At 34.9% G+C, this 20,916-nt stretch overlaps 1 protein-coding gene across 8 annotated transcripts in view; it reads left to right on the top strand.

Moving 5' to 3' along the window:
- Positions 1-20,916, top strand: part of DMD (dystrophin) — a 2,262,230-nt gene that overhangs the window by 976,038 nt on the left and 1,265,276 nt on the right. For all 8 annotated transcript variants that reach the window (XM_023633802.2, XM_070257261.1, XM_070257256.1 and 5 more), the window contains 2 exons: positions 5,158-5,399; positions 10,919-11,099. In XM_023633802.2, coding sequence (XP_023489570.2) covers positions 5,158-5,399; positions 10,919-11,099 — 423 coding nt within the window. The remainder of the gene's footprint in view (positions 1-5,157; positions 5,400-10,918; positions 11,100-20,916) is intronic.

The raw sequence follows: 20,916 nt of genomic DNA, 5'->3' as shown, positions 1-20,916 counted from the left end.
GGCTTCACAGCTAATGATGAATATACTTGATGAGGAATACTTCACTTTAAGTGGCAGTTCTGAAGTACTTGCATGGAAGGTGGTGCACAATTAAAATTATTCTAACAGTCTGTTATACACTGTACACAAGTAATAAAATTAATGGATGCACTTCAAGTAATGATCCATTTCCTCTGGGTGCAATATATTTATTCATAGACTATTTCAGGGGTTGTTTAGAATATGAGATGTGAATGGATTATGATCCGTTATCCCTGAGATTCTAATGTGCTACTACAAAATGGTCTCTGTAAGTATTGCTCATAATGCCTGGTGAGTTAGTGTTTATATTCTTAAGTAGCTAACAAAAAATTAGAAAAGCAGATGCTCAAATGATTGATACTTAAAACTTTGCAGATATTTACACTTACAAACTATTATAAAAGTTACAGTTTTCAGTTAAGGAACGTAATTCTATGAAATACACATGAAACAATCATATATAATAGTAAAATTATTCATATGTGAGTATTCGCTTGGGAAATGCTTAGTGCCCTTATTTATCCTACAAAAGTTTTAAGGACTTGCTCATAGTATCATGAGTAATACTGAGTAATAGATGGCCAATTCATTCATGAAGGTGAAGTAATGGTATTTCTAATTTTGATTTAAGAGATATACATTAAGTAATGTGACATGTGACAATGCTTTCAATCCCTCCCCCAAGTATTTTAAAGCAAACTTGAAGCAAGTGAGATGGTGCATGTGTTTGTTTAGAATTTTGCATCTGTGGGTGTTGCTCCCCTAGTGTTCATATTCGTATGAAGTAAGTTATTGATTTGGTGTTGGGTGAGTTCACAAGTACAGTGTATTTATTCCGTACTTACTCAAAGCTGAGAACTCTATCTGATACTGTCAGTGGAGACATTTTTCTTAGAGGAGTTTATAGTGTAGAAGGATAGGTTATACTCTAGTTGAGCAGGAAGCATACTCACACATGAATTAATACAATATTTACATATAAATCCTTCACAATAAGATGTCTAATTCTCTGTGGTCAACGTTAAATCTTTTCCAGTGACATCTAGAAATTTCTGTTTTTACTTTTCTGTTTGTTTTGGGTTTTTTTGAGGAAGATTAGCCCTGAGCTAACATCTGCTGCCGATCCTCCTCTTTTTTTTGCTGAGGAAGACTGGCCCTGAGCTAACATCCGTGCCCATCTTCCTCTACTTTTTATATGTGGGACACCTACCACAGCATGGCATGCCAAGCTGTGCCATGTCTGCACCTGGGATCTGAACCAGCAAACCCCAGGCTGCCCAAGCAGAATGTGTGCACTTAACTGCTGTGCCACTGGGCTGGCCCCTGTTTTTACTTTTTGACTTGGTTATCCTTTATAACTTTAATTTCAAATGATTATAGATGTATGACCAAATATTCCAAGATTCCCTGATAAACTCTTATGAATTCATCACTGGTTGATATAATTAAAAAATTTATACACATACTTTCTATATCCCATACTAGTGTCATATTATATAAAATTAGCAGTAACTTTAAAAATATCAATTTTTCATAAATGACCCCTTTCAGTCATTAAGAAGACTCCCCCCCCCCCCAACTTCAACATTTGAAACATCTGGTCTCTTTTCTTGTTTCCTACTTGTTTTTCTTCATTTCTTTATGTTAACATTGACTAATATTTATTAGTTGTCTGCTATATGTCAGACTTTGTGTAACTACTTCGCACATGTTAACTCAGAATGCTCATATATATTCTATGAGGTCAATTCTATGTTATCTTCATTTCGTGAATAATAAAAATGAGACCCAATGAGATTAAATAACTGAACCCAGTTCACCCATCTAATAAAGGGGTGGAGGGTCAAATTTGAACTCAAGTCTGCCTAATACCAGAGCTCTTAACTGTGGATTTCTATACCCTTCTGCCCGCCTTCACCAGATATCCTAATATGGAGATCCTTCTTTTACCTATTATTGTGTTTTAATTGCCTTTACTCAGTTATAAAAATCAATATGCTAATAAGTAGAGAGTGTTGTAGATTTCATAGTGGATTTGTACAGAATTCACTTTCTCATTCATTTTAATTCCTTTTACAGTATTGTTTAGCTTCTGGACATTTTTTTGGCATAGTATATTGAGCTGACAGTTTTGGGCAATGATCAGCAAGGATTTATTAAATTCTACCCTAGGAATTTAGTAGATACCACAGAACCTATTGGTACTTCATTATAGTTTGATTTACATTTTGGTGATTAAATTAATATATATTATTCACATTGAAAATTAACGTACAATTTTGTTTTTCCAACTGCTAGGAGGTCTTTGTATGGTTGACCTCTCTCAGAGACAGATATTTTTCTCTGTATTCTCTTATCATTTAGACAAATGTTAAATAAGACTCAATCCAACATCACTCCATCAGTACCTTTAATTTACTTTAGCATGTCTTACTTTCTATCTTGGACTTGGGCTACCATGGACTTCATTCTTCTAAGTGTTTATTCGAGTTTAACGTAACATTTTCTGAAAATATTTCCCTAAGCATCTGATCATTTAGATCCATGACATGTTTTTGAATTAGTAACATTTAAAATTTCTTACCTATGTATTTTTAAATTATTTCCAGCAACAATGTTAGCATTTTATTGAAATATTTTTTCTCAGACTGAGTGCCTATGTGACCTCAGTTTGGGATTCTTCTCTTACACTTTGTAACAAACGTGATCATTTTACAACTACAGTTACTTAGTGGCGTCCCCCAAAACATATTTTGGTACAATTCTTGGTCACTGCTCAAAACCAAATTATCACAAACAGTGTATCACACAACACATGTAAATGTCAATAAGACCAATTGCTTCCTTAACTAGTAGGAGGGTATTAAATGAATATTTATCTCCTGCAAACCACAGGCTGCCTTTTATAGCTGTACATACGGAGACACGCATATATATATTATCATTTTACACTTTATTTTTTTCAATTATTTTTCTTTAAAAATATACCAGCTAAAGAAGGTGGAAAAGATTGTTGACAATAATATTGCCAAAGTTTGTTTTCTCCAGTGTCATCCTGAGTAGTGTCAAATTGTGAAGTTAGTGAAGTTAGAATTGTGTTTCAAATGAATTGAGAGATGTGGTTTGGCAGCACAGCATAATTACAACAAGACAAAAAGAATATCTGAGCAGAGGAAAGTAAAAGAGGATAAAATAATATAGTTATTGAATTCAAATCCATACTTTTTTAGTTGTTAAAAAGAGTGAAGTGGCAGGCATATACAAGTTAGCAAAACCACAGGCCTTATGTTTGCTAGAGATGGTCTTCGGATTTTTAATAACTTAGTTGCCCATTAACTAAATCATACTACCAGAAAGTTGAGTAAAATGAACATTCGTAAAACCAGCTTCTCCTAGACAACTTGGTCTTCACTAAATCACTTTATCCCTTAGATATTTTAATCTAGAGGAAGAATCTTAGAGTGAGCTTATGATCCACTTTGAGTTCCCTGTGGATATATGTAGGAATAGGAACATTCAAATATTTAGTATTTCAACAATAAAAGAAAGTTATCAGTGCTGTCATAGCTGTGCTTTAGAATGCATATCATATTTAATATCTTTATATAATGTAAGGAACTTAATATATAAACTATGTGTGCGTTTGTGTGTGTATGTGTAAGAACATCTAAATTTTGTGAACTAACTTTAGAGAGTGAATATTTTAACACATAGTATCGCATGATGTTGCTACACTTTCATACTATGTATAGGATAATATATAGTTGGATTGGCATTAGTCGTATATCTCACATTATGATAAAATTTAGATAATATACAATATATTAAAAGACATACCATATTCTCTAAAATGTAGTAGGTTCTCCAGAAGGCTAAAGATAACGATGTATATTTGTTTCCATTTTCCATTGATAGATTTTTTTTCTGCTTTAGTACTGCAAGAGGTGATTTTAAAACTTTCACATCAACTTCCACATTTATAAATGCTATGTAAATATTATGAAAACCTTTTTTAGTATTAGATTATTTTTCCTGGTGCTTGTTTCACTTTGCTGGACCCATTAGCAGTTTGCTTATTTCTGGATTTCTATAGCAGAAACAGAATTATTGATTTTTGATAAATACTCACTTTTTTCTTTTCTTTTTTTTTGATTGGCACCTGAGCTAATAACTGTTGTTAATCTTTTTTTTTCTGCTTTTTCTCCCCAAATGCCCCCAGTATTTAGTTGTGTATTTTTTTAATTGTGGTCCTTCTAGTTGTGGCACATGGGCCGCCACCTCAATGTGGCCTGATGAGCGGTGCCGCCTCCGCGTCCAGGATCCGAACCCTGGGCCACTGGAGTGGAGTGTGCAAACAACCACTCGGCCACGGGGCTGGCCCCACTATTTTTCTTTAAAAAAAAAAAAAAAAAATCCAGGGGCCGGCCCCGTGGCCGAGTGGTTAAGTTTGCACACTCCACTGCGGCGGCCCAGGGTTTCACCTGTTTGGATCCTGGGCGCGGACATGGCACCGCTTGTCAGGCCACATTTAGGTGGCGTCCCACATGACACAACTAGAAGGAACTGCAACTAAGATATATAACTATGTCCCGGGGGTCTGGTGGGGGGATTTGGGGAGATAAAGCACAAAAAAGTAAAGATTGGCACCTGAGCTAACAACGGTTGCCAATCTTTAAAAAAAAAAAAAATCCAAATAATAGCATTTCAACTAATTCCCAAACCATTAAAAAAAAATGTAAGTTAGTTTTGGAGGAAACATTTTAATAATATACATGATATTTAACATTCATTTGGAAACATCTATAAGGTCATTTGTCCATGATCAGTCTTCCACCCCCATCAGAGCTTTGACCATTTTTGTCTTTATTTAAATATATTCTACTCTTCTACATCCTATATGCCCTTATTTATTACTTTATTACATTCGTATTCTTTGATAAGATACTACTCTAAGAATTTGCGATCAATAATGAGAAATCATCTTGGTACTTTTACATCATTAAATAACTGATTTGTTTGAAATCATTCATATGATGAATACTTTTAAACTTGAGACACTTTTAGATATTTAGACATTTTTGGATATCTTTCAGCCTGTGGCTTCAGTGGATATATTTAAAAAATCTTTCTTTCTAGAGGGTGTTAATGCCGACAGCATCAAACAAGCCTCAGAACAACTGAACCGCCGGTGGAGTGAGTTCTGCCAATTGCTAAGTGAGAGACTTAACTGGCTGGAGTATCAGAACAACATCATCACTTTCTATAATCAGCTACAACAATTGGAGCAGATGACAACGACTGCTGAAAACTGGTTGAAAACCCAACCCATCACCACATCAGAGCCAACAGCAATTAAAAGCCAGTTAAAAATTTGTAAGGTAAGAATCTTTCCTCCTATTTGGAGCATCATCATTAGGAATTTCTTGGCGATTTCCAGAAGAATAGTAAATTATTTATTAATAAAATTTCCCTTCTGAGGATTTAGTTAAACATAGTAAAGGTCAAAATATAAGCAAAGAAAATCAGTTTAAAAAGGTAATAGATGGATGCCTGAATCCTAAAAAAAAAACAAAAGTATTTAGAGTAGTTACATATGGCTAACTGATTTTGTCAGTTTGCAAAATGGCGAGGCAGTTTTGGAATATGGAAACTACATGTATCATTTGAGAAGTGGCCAATAATTTGGAGCTCTTTCTTATGGCAGCCAATGTGCTAAGAACAAAATCTAGTCATATGTTGAAAAAGTCGAGTCCACACAAACACAAGCAGCTAATATATAATCAGATATATGAGGAAAGTCTTTAAAACTGACAGTCTACTCAAATTAGGATAATTTGAGGAAGGTTTCTTTACAAAAATATTTTATAAATGTGCTTGGAGTATAGAGGAACCACAAAGGGTAGTACAGCAACCCAGCATCAGATCTGTTATCGTTCTTAGGACAGAAAGGATCAGGGACAGAGAAGTGATGGAGGCCCAGAAGGAGAGAGACAGATGCCCGTTTTAAAGGCAGCCTTAAGAGCCAGCCCAAGCGCCATGACAGGAATGGAGTAAGAAAAATAATCACCCTGCTTTCCTGCCTCCAGAGTCTGAACAGGGTTCCCCGCTGACTAAACTTAATCAGAAGACAGAGGGCAAGGAGCTGCAGTCTATAAATGTCATTTTATAGAATGGAAGAAGGGTGGACAGTGGATCTGAAGGGGAAAACAAGATATAACTGGCACAAAACGGCCTGAGAAAGAGATTGAAAAAGTTTGTCTGCAAGTGTAACAAGAGATATATAATAATCTTAATAACTTGAACTTTTTGTGTAGTTACTATGAGCTACACACTTTTCATGGGAAGTGGGGATTGGTTAGAGGATAGACGAAAAGGTTTCTGGGATGAACCTTAATGGTAGACTAAAAAGCAATGAATGGGGGCTAATCTGCGTACTTTGAAAAGAATGATTTGAATAATAAGAGACTAGAGATGGAGTGGTAACAGGGCTGGTTTGGAGGTGGTATTGAACCCAGAAAGTGATGTCAAGTTCAAAGCTTATTGTGGAAGGAAAAACATTTGAAGGACTTGATGATGATTCTCAGATGTTGGATCTACAGCTTTACCAGGAAGTAAATGAACCCAGGAAATATATTTTTGGACAAAGACTATAGTACATAAAGGCATTTAGTCTATTATGCAAATACTATGCAAATATAGGGAATTTGTGTATTTAGATACATTTTGCTATTAAAAAAATAGAATCCATGACTTCTTTTTTCTTCTGAATCTGTGGAATATTCCACTTACATTATTTCTTGCAACTAAAATCTGATGATATTACCTTAACCTGTTTCTTGAGATTCAGATCTAGAAAGTAATAATAACATCTACAAAATGCATTTATCCATAAAATAAATACTCACTGTCTCTAACATGGCCGAGAATGATACGCTGAGTGCATTATCTGGCTCGGGCTGCCATAACAAGTACCATAGACTGGGTGGCTTAAACAACAGAAATTTATTTCTCAGGATTCTGAGGACTGGAAAGTCCAAGATCAAGGTCTGGCAGAGTTTGGCACCTGGTGAGAGCTCTCTTTCTGACTTGTAGACAGCTGCCTTCTCACCATGTCCTCAAATGGCCTTTCCTCAGTGCATGTGCATAGAAGGAGAGAGAGAAATCTCTTTCTCTTCTTTTAAGGACACCAGTCCTATCAGGTAAGGACCCCACATTTATGACCTCATTTAACCTTAATTATTTCCTAAAAGCCCTATTACCAAATATAGTTACATTATGGGTTAGCGCTTCAACATACAAATTTTGGGGGGACACAATTCAGTCAATAGCATTCACATCCTTCCCGCCACGCATGTCCTTCTTACATGCTGTGAGCCCTTAAAGTCCAAAAGTCATAACTTATTCCAGCATCAACTTTTAAAGTCCAAAGTCTCATCTAAATATAATTTAAATCAGATATGGATGAGATTGAGGTATGATTAATCCTGAGACAAAATTCCTCTCCTGCTGTGAACCTGTGAAATCAGATAACTTGTGCTTCCAAAATGTGATGGTGGGATGGCCATAGGATAGACATTCCCATTCCAAAAGGAAGAAAAATAGGTAAGAAGGAAGTGGTGATGGATCCCTATATAAGTCCAAAATCTAGCAAGGCAAATTCCACTGGATTTTAAGGCTAGAAAACAATCCTTTTTGGCTTGATAGCCTGCCTTCCAGTCCTGCTCAGGTGGTGGTTCTACCCTCAGGACCCAGTGGGGCAGTGGTCACTTAGGTTTTGGGACTATTACAGTGAGCATTCATTGACCCTGCACTCATAGTGTTTACTTGGAATAGGCGAGAGAGACATTAAGTAAATGATGACGTAAGTAGATGTAAAATTACCGCTGGGACAAATGCTTTAAACAGAGGTACCGAGTTCTGGGAGAATGTCTAACAGGGAAAACCTAACCAAGACACAGCCACCAAGGACAGTTTCCTTGAGGCAGATACATTTGAGTTAAGGCTAAAGAATGAGTCAAAATTAATTAAGTGAACTGCAGAGTGAGAGGCTTTAGGCAGAAGGAACGTGGTGAGAGGGAGCAATAACAACCAAGAAACTGAAAGAAGGCCAATGTGAATGCTGAGCATAGAGGGTTGAGGGTGCAAGATGAAAGATGAAGGCAAAAAGACAGGCATATAGCAGACCAAGCAAGACTCTTGGGGCATGCTAGGACCTTGGCCTCTATCTGAGGAACAAATGGAGATCACTGGAGTTTGTATATCTTAAATATTCTCTCGAGGTTAGGGAAGTCATGCTAAGTGAAATTATTTATTTTTTCTGCAGTCAGCCACAAAATTCCGAAATCTGATAACACAATTCCACCCCTCTTCGTCTCCCCTTACTCTTTCTCTCTGCCCCATTGGTTTCTATTAGTTTGATGAATCACCTTAGGTAAAATATTTAGCAGGATAAGCTCAATGTCATTCACACAAGAGTTAAAATTATACCATTTGGCTATGATTAGTGATAGGTAAATAAATTATTCCATCTTGTTTGTCAATGCATTCTGTTATTTGGGGATGTTTTCTAAGATTAGAGTTCAGATTTAGCTCAAAATCTAATGGTTCCTAGAACTGGTTCATAATATGTTGGGGGATAGAAAACCCTTTGGAAGTTGGAGGAAATCCATGGACCCTTTCCCAAGAAAGATACAAAAGTTTGTCCATCAGATAAACATATAATTTTAAAGGCTAAGCAGGCCCAAGTAAGATGTCTTACTCTGGAGGACTAACCACACTAAGGCCCTTTTATGGAAATAATGAGTAACTGTTAACATCTTTTAAATGTTAAATATCTCAGGTCAAAATCATCTCTCCTATGATTTACTCTTAGAAGTTTAAGGCCTCAACTGAACATTTGCCCAAATGTTTTATTAGTTTCAAAGTCCCTTTTGTTTTGCAGAACACACTTTACTATACTGTAGGCTCCTTCTATAGCCCCCTAAACAGGAAGATTGACGGCCCTCCATCTGGCCAAATGTAAACCAGTTTCTTAAATGTTTCCCAGCAGATGTCAGTGCTGCCATTTGCAAGCCTAGTGCACAAAGTGCAAGTCTATAGTTCTAAAGTCAAAAACACAGAGCATTACCCTTTACCTCTTGTCTTATTCTTCATCCATAGATATGCACTTACCTTCTAGCACTTGATTAAGAGGTTTTATATTTGAATAGGAGACGTGGGTCACCTCCTCATTCATCTAAATGTCTTTCATCTTCACTTACTGAGAGAATTTGATTGTCAGACTAACCTACCTGAATCAACTCCTACTGTCATAACCACATACCAACACTCCTCTGAAAATTATCTTTGAATCTCTAAAACTCATCACAAGTAGCATTGCCCATTAGGTGGTCTTGCTACTATAAAAGGATATGTGTGATAAGTTCATCTTATTCAGTCCTCAGACCAAAGTTACTCTCTCCAAAAGAGTATGCATGCATTCAAACGTAACGTTTTTTTTTAAACTTTTTTCTGTGATTTCCAGGAAGCTCAGATTTATATTTAGTTCATAATTACTATATAATTCTTTCAATTTTCCCCTCCTCCTAATTGTCTTGTGATTCAATTTTTAAATTTTAATTATCCTGTTTTATTACATTATAAATGGTAAACAATCCTGAAGTACTTTTTTTTTAAAGGTAGCGTAAGTATGAATTATAAATAAGCAACCATAGTAATAATACTTTAAGAAAGGGCATTTTGAAATTTCTGTTTGAGTTCAAATTATTTATGTGTCAGATACATATGAATTACCACCTCACTGGAAAGAAAAGAGTATGAAAACATTTATATCAAGAACAGCACTCTTCAAAAGAAATGTAATGCCAGCCACAAACTTGAGCCACATATGTAATTCTAAATGTTCTACAAATGACATTAAAAAAGGAAAAAGAAAGAGGTAAATGAATTTCAATAATACATTTTTTAACCTGATATATCAAAAATATTATCATTTCAAGATTTAATCTATATTTAAAACTATGAGGGTTTATATTTGTATATTTTCATACTAAGTCTTCAAAATTCACTGCATGTTTTACAATGACAGCATGTCTAAATCTGGACAAACCACATTTCAGGTGCTCAGTAGCCACAGGTGACTAGTGACTACTATATCGGACAGCATAGCAGAGTGTCCATGTGATTTGAACATCCAAACCAGGATATGCTTGAGAGTGAAAGGAGGTGCTATTAACAATTATGCCAGTACAACAAGAGAGGAACAGAGCCAACAGTCACTCTAATGAAAACAATGGCAATTGCCTGTTCACTCAGGAGAAATAATGAGACTATACAAAAGTTAGATAATTCCAGACATAAATATGTGTATGTACATAAATAATACATAGATTACATATATGTGTCTATGTAATATAGACATATTGGTAATTTAATGTACCATGTATGTATATATATAATTTGTATTCTACACAAATGAATTTAAAGAAAGAATATTGTTCACTGAATGAGCTTAGAATTTGAAGCAAAAGCACACAGCTTTGAGTTAAGAGAGATGCAGAGGAACATCCATGTTTGATTTATGGAAAGGATATAAGGTCATTCCTTGTACTTTTCAACTGTACACATTCACGCCCATTAATACTCTCAATGATGTCATTTTGAAATTTAAAGACAGTTATATATGATGATATTTGTTGAACAAAGAGCCAAGGTATTCTTAAATTGATGACCTGTGCTCGAGGCTTGCCTGAACTGTCATGGATGTTTCTTATCAATTTTTTTATAAGGGCATTAAGCTAAGCTTGCATCACTGCCTTTTAACACCTTCGTTGAACAAAAACATAATGTATGCAAAATAAAAATGTTACTTATTTTAATACTTCAAATTATGGTACAGGATGAAGTCAGTCGGCTGTCAGCTCTTCAGCCTCAAATCGAGCGATTAAAAATTCAAAGCATAGCCCTGAAAGAGAAAGGACAAGGGCCAATGTTCCTGGATGCAGACTTTGTGGCCTTTACAAATCATTTTAACCAAGTCTTTGCTGATGTGCAGGCCAGAGAGAAAGAACTACAGACAAGTAAGTAAAAATACTTAAAATGACTAACTTGATATTTTCCAAATTAGTTATTTATGGGAAAAAGAGAAAATACTAGCGTGAAAGAATAATTTTTGTCAAAGAAACCACCCTCTCTGCAACCTGTAGTAACAAGTAATGAAATACTGCTGTTGGAAAACGTGTATGTTATATTTTCATTTCTTCTCCCCCCTTAATAATTTCATGACTATGAGGAAAAAATAAAGCATATGTTTAATATGGGCATGACTTCTCTTTGGTGGGTTGCAAATTTTACAATCAAATGTTTTGAACATTGAAAGAAAGAAAAGAGGGGTTGAAGCCTTGTTAGTGGGTTTTGAATAAATCCTGTTTGCTGTATGTCTACGGATATTTAGCTAGGCATCTTACCAATACTTCCATCAATTCATATGAAGATTATTATAGCTGTAGCATACATGTGGCAACTGAAACTCAGCAAAGGACAAATTATGCTTTTGGCTGCATTTTACTATTGGATCACCAGAATTATGCAATATCCTGTTTTTCTCATTTAATGATAAAATATAAGAGTGGAACAATTATGCAAATGCCTGCCATATGAACAACAAATTTTTTTAGATGTTTTTCTCTCTCTCAGCAATTTGCTCTTATGATATTAATACATAGTATCTGGTCCAAAATATCCCTACTCATAAGCTTACTTTTTAAGAGAAAAATTGCTTTGACAGAGACAGGTTTATTAACACTTTTAAGCATTAGCAAATGACTTTGGGGTTCAACATGCACATACAGACATATGTATATATGTACACACAAAGGATTACAGAGTAAAATCGGATTTTAAGGTATTAAGATAAAAATGTTTTTTTAAAAATGTCTTCCCCAAACTTGTTATGAGAAGCAAGAATATATGTTTGTTTTCTACTAAAATGTTAACTATTCGGAAAACACATTTTTAATTGCTTTTCTTTGTAAATATCCAAAGAATTTACCACATAATAACATTTCTAGAATCAGTATAGTGATATGCGTGAAGCTTTCTCCATTTTCCTAGTTTTTAATTTTTCATGGAATGAACTTAATAAAGCCAAAGATAAAAGCATATTTTTTCCTTTTACTTCAAAGTCATTTTTGCTGAGGGGTTTATTTTCTTGATAGGGCACCAGGTAATACAACTTTACAATAATGTCAGCTCCCTCTAGTGGATTTCAATATACTTGTTGCTGGGCCTCTATAAAATCAATTGAGGAAGAGATTGTGAATGTCCTAAATTTATAAACATTGACCTATTTAACAATAATGCATTTTTCTTGTCATAAAATCCATAAAACTCCCTTAAAATCAAGTCCATTTTAATGGTTATACTATAACTGGTAGGCAAAAGAGCTTATTCACTAGAAAATTATTTTAATTTACATGGACCTATTAAGGTTCAACATTTTTTCTGTTTGTTTAAAGGATGTTCAGAATTGATGTTTGGTGATAACTGAGATTCAACTATGATACTGCAATATCAATATATAACAATATATACTCTGTATCCATACGGCCGTCAATCTACCCAGCCATATTGTTATGTCTACTCTTTATCTTTCATTGTTCATAAAACTGCCAGACATTTTCACTCCATTTACCTCTAAATAAGGTTTCCTCCCTTCCACTTTATTTACTGAAACATCTCTGGCAATTTTACTCACTTTTTTGGAAAACTTGATTAATTAACAATCATTAATTAAAAATAGATTATATATATGAATTATAAATTATACAAATTATATGTGAATATATAATTTATATATTGTGCATGTGTGTTATATAAATTGTTTATAGAATTTATATGTAATATACATTTTATATGATATATAAATTATATATGCAATTTTGTATATTATATACTTATATATATGTTTATATATTATGCACATATATATGGCAAATAAAAAATCACCATATCAAATCATACTGCAGTTTAGTTTGTTAATAATTGTTTTCAAAGAATTTTATATGTGTATGATGTACCCTCAAACTAGCACCAGGAAGTAAATCTCATTTCTTGTATTGCTACCTGGAACTTTGTGCATATTAAGTATTCAGCAAAGAGGTAACACAAGGGCCTGGGAGTCCATCCTCTCTTATTTTTTATTGAGTTTGTGATAGTTTACAATCTTGTGAAATTTCAGTTGTACATTATTGTTTGTCAGTCGTGTTGTAGGTGCACCCCTTCACCTTTTGTGCCCACCCCCCTCTTTCCCCTGGTAGCCACTAATCTTTTCTCTTTGTCTACATATTTAAATTCCTCATATGAGTGGAGTCATACAGAGATTATCCTTCTCTATCTGGCTTATTTCACTTAACATAATTCCCTCAAGCTCCATCCATTTTGTTATGAATGGGTCGATTTTATTCTTTCTTATGGCTGAGTAATATTCCCTTGTATATATATGTGTGTGTGTGTGTGTGTGTGTGTATGTATGTGTGTATATATATATATATATATATATATATATATATATATACACCATATCTTCTTTATCCAATCATCGGTTGATGGGCGCTTAGGTTGCTTCCATGTCTTGGCTATTGTAAATAATGCTGCAATGAACATAGGGGTGCATGAGACTTTTGGAATTGCTGACTTCAAGTTCTCCAGATAGATACCCAGTAGTGGGATGGCTGGGTCATATGGTATTTCTATTTTTAATTTTTTGAGAAATCTCCGTACTGTTTTCCATAGTGGCTGCACCAGTTTGCACTCCCACCAGCAGTTTATGAAGGATCCTTTTTCTCCACAACCTCTCCAACACTTCTTACTTTTTGTTTTGGTTATTTTTGCCATTCTAATGGGTATAAGGTGATATCTTAGTGTAGTTTTGATTTGCATTTCCCTGATGATCAGTGATGATGAACATCTTTTCATGTGCCTATTGGCCATCCGTATATCTTCTTTGGAGAAATGTCTGTTCATGTCTCCTGCCCATTTTTTGATCGGGTTGTTTGATTTTTTGTTGTTGAGTTGTGTGAGTTCTTTATATATTATGGAGATTGACCCTTTGTCGGATGTATGACTTGCAAATATTTTTTCCCAATTAGTGGGTTGTTATTTTTTGTTTCAATCCTGTTTTCCCTTGCCTTGAAGAAGCTCTTTAGTTTGATGAGGTCCCATTTGTTTATTCTTTCTATTGTTTCCCTTCTCTGAGAAGACATGGTGTCCGAAAAGATGCTTTTAATACTGATGTCAAAGAGTGTACTGCCTAAATTTTCCTCTGGAAGCCTTATGGTTTCAGGTGTCACCTTTAGGTCTTTGATCCATTTAGAGTTCACTTTTGTGAATGGTGAAAAAGAATGGTCAATTTTCATTCTTTTACATGTGGCTTTCCAGTTTTCCCAGCACCATTTGTTGAAAAGACTTTCTTTTCTCCATGGTATGCCCTCAGCTTCTTTGTTGAAGATTAACTGTCCATAGATGTGTGGTTTTATTTTTGGGCTTTCAGTTCTGTTCCATTGATCTGTGCACCTGTTTTTGCACCAGTACCATGCTGTTTTCATTACTGTAGCTTTGTGGTATGTTTTGAAGTCAGGGATTGTGATGCTTCCAGCTTTGTTCTTTTTTCTCAGGATTGCTTTAGCAATTAGGGGTCTTTTGCTGCCCATCCTGACTCATTTCCTCTTTCCTTTTTTTTTCTTTACTAGCATTCTCACAATGAAACAAAGACTTGACTTCTTAAACATACTTTGACTGGTGAAAATTGGCATAAGGAATTAGTTGTTGGTACCTGGCAAAGATGAGATGAGGAAATAATATTAAAAGACAAAATGTATCCTATATTCATTGTAATTTCTAGTATACAAACAACTTTCTTATAAATTAGCTTTCTTGGTCTTCAGAGAGCAACCCTTTGAGAATATGTTTTATTATCCCTGTGTCACAAGTAAACTAACGGAGTTTGAATAACTGAAAGAATGAATATGAGATGGTGTAGCAACTAGAGAGTATATATTGGTGTTCAGAGAACATTATGGTCAGGAACCACATAATGAAGTTTCAGTCAATGATGGACCACATATATGATGGTGGTCCCATAAGATTAGTGGCATATAGCCTACACGTTTAGTAGGCTATACCATCTAGGTTTGTGAAAGTACATCTCTATGATGTTCAGACAATGACAAAAATCGCCTAACGACACTTTTCTTAGAACATATCTCCTTCATTAAGTGACGCATGACTATATTCATGATAGCCAAAATGTGGAAGCAACCCAAATGCCCATCAGCTGATGAATAAAGAAAGCAAATGGATATATTCATACAGTAAAATACTCAGTAATAAAAAGTAATGAGGTACTGATACATGCTACAGCATGAATGAACCTTAAAAACTTTATGCTAAGTGAAAGAAGCCAGTTACAAAAGACCATATATATATATATAGATATCTATATATATATGATTCCATTTATAGGAAATGTCCACAATAGGTAAATCTGAAGAGACAGAAAGTAGATTAATGGTTACCTAGGGCTGGAAGATTGAGAGGGTAGAATTGTCTCCCAAAACAGTTGCTAGAAACTTTTTCTAGAAACTGCAAACGAGAGAGACCATGTTCTATTCTAGATGAATACAGAAAACTGCAGCAGCATATGGTTTGTTACAGATGATCTATTATTTTAACAAGGAAGAAATTAAATGTTTCTAAATGTAAACATGCAAACAAAATTTGTAATATGGTTTGGATTTATTTCAATTGTGAAGTGGAAATCATGTTGAGAAAATAATTATTGGGTTTTTTTGTTTGATTTGGTTTTGCACAAAATGGGGAAAGTGACTACATTAGTTATAAAACAAGTGTTTTGTTTATTTCTAAGACTTCAAAAGGGTGTTCTTTTGTCCTATAACCCTAGATTGCTGACATGATACTGTCTTTTTTTGTTTCTTTTAAAAATAATTGTGATAAGGACACACAATATGAGATCTATCCTCTTAACAAATTTTTAAGTGTATGATAGAGTATTAACTACAGGCACAATGTTGTAGAGTAGATCTCTAGAAATTAGGTCTTGCATAACTGAAACTTTATGCTTGGTGGGCAGCAACTCCCCATTTCCGCCTCCCTACAGCTCTGGGCACCCATCATTCTGTTCTCTGCTTCTATGATTTTGACTATATTAGATACCTCATATGATTGGGATCATGCAGTATTTGTCCTTCTGTGGTTAGCTTGTTTCACTTAGCCTAATACTCTCCAGATTCTTTCATGTTGTCACATATGGCAGGATTTCCTTTTTTTTTTTTTTTTTTTTAAAGGCTGGATAATATTCCCTTGTATGTATATACCACACTTTATTTATTCATTGATGGACACGTTTAGTTTGTTTCCCTATCTTGGTTACTGTGAATGATGCTGCAATGAATATGAGAATACAGATATCTCTTTGAGATCCTGAATTCAAATATTTTGGATATTTACCCAGAAGTGGGATTGCTGGATCATATGGTAGTTCTATTTTTTATTTTTTTGAGGAACCTCCGTACTGTTTTCCCTAGTAGCTGCAACATTTTGCATTCCCACCAATGGTGGTGGGTTTCATTTTCTCCATATCCTCACCAGTACTTTTTTTGATTTTTTTTTAATAGCCATCCAAAGAGTGAGGTGATATCTCGTGGTTTTGATATGCATTTTTCTCATAAATGGTGATGTTAAGCATCTTTTCATGTACCTATTGTTCATTTGTACGTGTTCTTTGGAGAAATGAAGAGTCCTTTGCCCATTTTTTAGTCAGATTATTTATTTATTTTTGCTATTGAGTTGTAGGAGTTCCTTACATATTTTTAGATATTAACTTATCAGATATGGGGTTTGCAAATATTTTCTCCCATTCTGTAGGTTACTATTTCACTCTGTTAGTTGTTTCCTTTGCTGTGCATAAACTTTGCACAGCATAAACCAAAAGTAAATGTGGTTTATGTTAAAATAGACTTTTGTCTATTTTACTTTTGTTGCCTATGCTTTTTATGTCTCTCCAAGAAATCATTTCAGGACCAATCTTTTGAAGATTTTCCTATATGTTTTCTTGTAGGAGTTTTACGGTTTCAGTTTTTAATTTAAATCTTAAATCTATTTTGAGTTGATTTTTGTATATGGTGTAAGATAAGGGTCCACTTTTGTTCTTTTTCATGTGAATATCCAGTTTTCCCAGCATCATTTGTTGAAGAGACTATCCTTTCCATATTGTGTGTTCTTGGCATCCTTGCCAGAGACCAGTTGACCATATGTGTGTGAGTTTATTTATGGGCTTACATTCTGTTCCATTAGTCTATTTGCCTATCTTTATGCCAGTTATCGTACTGTTTTAATGACTTTGTCTTTATAATATATTTTGAAATCAGGAAGTGTGATGCCTCCTGCTTTGTTCTTCTTTCTCAGGAATGCCTTGGCTGTTTACGGTGTTTTATGGTTCCATATGAATTTTAGGTTTGTTTTTTTCTATTACTGTAATAAATGCCATTGGGGTTTTTATAGGAATCACATTAATCTGTTAATTGTTTGGCACAACACTATCTTACTTGCTAATTCAATAAATATTTTTTAACATCTGCTATGTGCCACAAAAGTATTGAGCACTAGGTAGTTAGTGGAGAAAATCAAGAGCAATGCTTATGGTCTCATGGAGCTTACAGAAAGAAAGGTAATAAACAAATGACTATCTAAATTATATTATCACAGATTATAATTACTCAGAAAACATTCTGGAGAGATGACATTTGAGCCAAACCTGAGAATGTATAGGTGCCAGCTGTAGGATGAGCCGGAGGAAGGACATTAAGAAGAATGGAAACAAGCACAGATGCCCCAAGGTGGAGAAGAAGTGCTTACATATCCAAGAAACAGAAAGGAGTCCAGGAGGACTAGAAACTAGCAAATCATGGGAAGATTGGGATAAAATGAGAGGAGAGTTTATGAAGGCCCCCAGAGGCTATTGTAAAAAGTTTAGATTTTATTTTAAAAATAGTTGAAATTTCTCGAAGAATTTCAGTTGAGGAAATTAAGTAATCTGATTCAGTTTTTGAAAGATCTAACTGGAATGTTAGCCTCTGGCTAGTTTTTGAGGAACAGATGGAAAAAGGTCTGAGCAGAAGCAGGGAGACAGGGGAAATTGAAGCCACACAGGCATAATCTTGGATTAGAGTTGTGGTAGGGTTGATAGAGAAAAGTGGAGGCAGCACTTGAAGAGGTGATGATCTGGGGAGGAGTGGTAGGGAAAACTCTTAACAAAATTACAGGGAATAACTTTCGCCTCCTGTAGGGAAAATAGAGCAAAATTTTAGGGCAGCCAACAGAAAGTTCTCTCTATGGCCATAATTCCGAGCGCTATGTGTAGTCCCTGCTACTCTGTTAAGATGCTGAGACTGAGAAGGGAAATACAGGTTGACTTGAATTAACTTTTCCAGCTCAGGTCAGAAAATTGACCTGATTTACTTTCATATCTAGGTGAGGGATTCTTTTATTCTAGGAGACACAATCTATATTGCTTTGCTCTTTCACTCCAGAAAAAAAAGGTCTTTCCCTTTTCATTCTATTTTCTTTTTCAATGCCATCAACAGCAAGAATAACAGGAATTTTTTTAAAGATTGGCCTTGAGCTAACATCTGTTGCCTATCTTTTTTTTCTTCTTCTTCTTCTTCTCCTCAAACCTCCCCAGTACCTACTCGTATATTCTAGTAGTAGGTCCTTCTAGTTCTGCTGTGGGATGCTACCTCAGCATGGCTTGGTGAGTGGTGCTAGGTCCACACCCAGGATCTGAGCTGGCAAAACCCTGGGCTGCCGCAGCGGAGCGTGTGAACGTCACCACTCGGCCATGGGGCGGGCCCCAACAGACATATTTATTTAAACCAGCTATGTGCTTCATACTGTGTGATACAAGAATTGCTCTTTGACCTTGAGAATCTTGGGAACATATGGTAAATGCCAAGTGGAACATTAAAAGTTTTTAGATTTATTTAACAGGAGTTCGTGAAGATAGTATTACTGAACCAATAGGGCTAATTTTAGGAAAAAAAGTGGAAAAGATGGAAAATGCAGCAAAAAAGTGCATGTACTTACTTTATATTGTAATAAATATTTCAGTAGTGTAGTGGTTTATGCTTCCACACTTGTTTAGAAAATTGTAATTAAAGTGGAAAATGAATCTATTGTTCAAGAGGTGAATATTAGAGCAACACTTGTGAAAAAGACCCAGATTTCAGTTAGTTCACTTGAGATATGACTTTTTAAAACATTCTAAGGTGATCTTGGATACAATTCCTATAAACCCATCTGTTTTACTCATGTCAGACCACACCTAGGGCCCTTTGTCGGAATGGAGCCTGAGTAGCAGGAACTTTGAGCAGAGGGTGACGTAAGCGCAAAGGCTTGAATTAAGTGATAGACAGTTGGAGGATAGGGTATTTATGGTGATGGGAAATTGGGCTGAATAGTTGGTTGAATTCCAATCACAAAGGTTCTTGAATATCAAACTAAGGAAGTAACTGATATGTTGGCGTTGGAAATTCAAGTTTCTATAGTCAGAATTGCTTACTTTTCTAATTTGCTTAAGTACAATTTCTAGTATGTTAATCATCATACATCGTGGGTCTGTCTTTCTTGACATCTTCTAACAGTGTTCATGTTAAAGAAATACTTGCTCTGTATCATGGTTTATGTCATTTAATAAGGTTCGGAGTTGCAGAAAAAGGTCTTTGGTGATTACATTGTCTCCTTGTCATTTTGTTAACTATAAGGGATGGGGAAGAAGTTGGAGTCTACTTGGTTTGGAATACAAAGAAGCATTAGCTTCAACTTGAGCATTTTTCCAAAACAGCTATATCGAAGAAGTAGAAAGTGCTATTAATTTAGGTTCTACACACACACACACACACACACACACACACACACACACACACACACACACACCCCTACCTCATATTTTAAGTCATCACTAATTTCTACTTATAAATGATGGGAAATTCATGTTGGAATCAACTTCATGTTCACAGCAGTATTTTCAATGTTTTTAGGTACTGTCACTATACAAACTACTAACATATACTCTCTCTTTCTCTCCCCAAATGAATTACTTACCCCAGCTTCTATATAAGCACCATCCAATAGAAATAGAGTGTGAGCCATATGCATACTTTTAACTTTTCTAGTAGCCATATTAAAAAAGAAACAGGTGAAAGTAATTTTAGTTGCATATTTTATTTAAACAAATACATCCAAAAATTGTCATTTTAACATAGAATAAAAATTAAAAATTATAAAGATACTTTCGCATTATTTTTTGTGCTATCTTCAAAATCTGGTGTGTATTTACATTTGCAAAACATCTCAATTTAGGCTAGCCACACTTCAAGTGCTCAGTAGACACATGTAGTTAGTGGCTGCCATATTGGACATCACAGTTCTGTATTCTTTTTCTCCATCATCCCTGTGACACTTAGATACCTTTCTTTTCTCTGAGTAGTTTTGTTTTAAATTTGGCGGGGGAGATGTGGTATTTTTTTCAAGAAAATGTCATATATAACCTGTTCTGAGAACTCTGCATTATTATGATAGCTCTGTTTTAAAGTGGGGAAAAAATTCTGAATTTTCCAAGTAGATCTGTTTATCTTGCTTTTCAGTTACAAATTTTTTTCAAGTAATTTTATTGGAATTGTAATAGTTTATAACATTGGGTAATTTTGGTTGTACATTGTTGTTTATCAATTCCTGAATACACTTCATCGTGCTCACCCCAGTAGTCAACTTTTTATCTATCACCATACATATGTGCCCGTTTATCCCTTTCATTTGCCTCCC

The sequence above is a fragment of the Equus caballus genome, chromosome X (assembly GCF_041296265.1).
Source record: "Equus caballus isolate H_3958 breed thoroughbred chromosome X, TB-T2T, whole genome shotgun sequence".
Lineage (NCBI taxonomy): Eukaryota > Metazoa > Chordata > Mammalia > Perissodactyla > Equidae > Equus > Equus caballus.
Note: the sequence above shows the minus strand (reverse complement) of the source record. Positions and strands in the feature narration are given on the sequence as shown.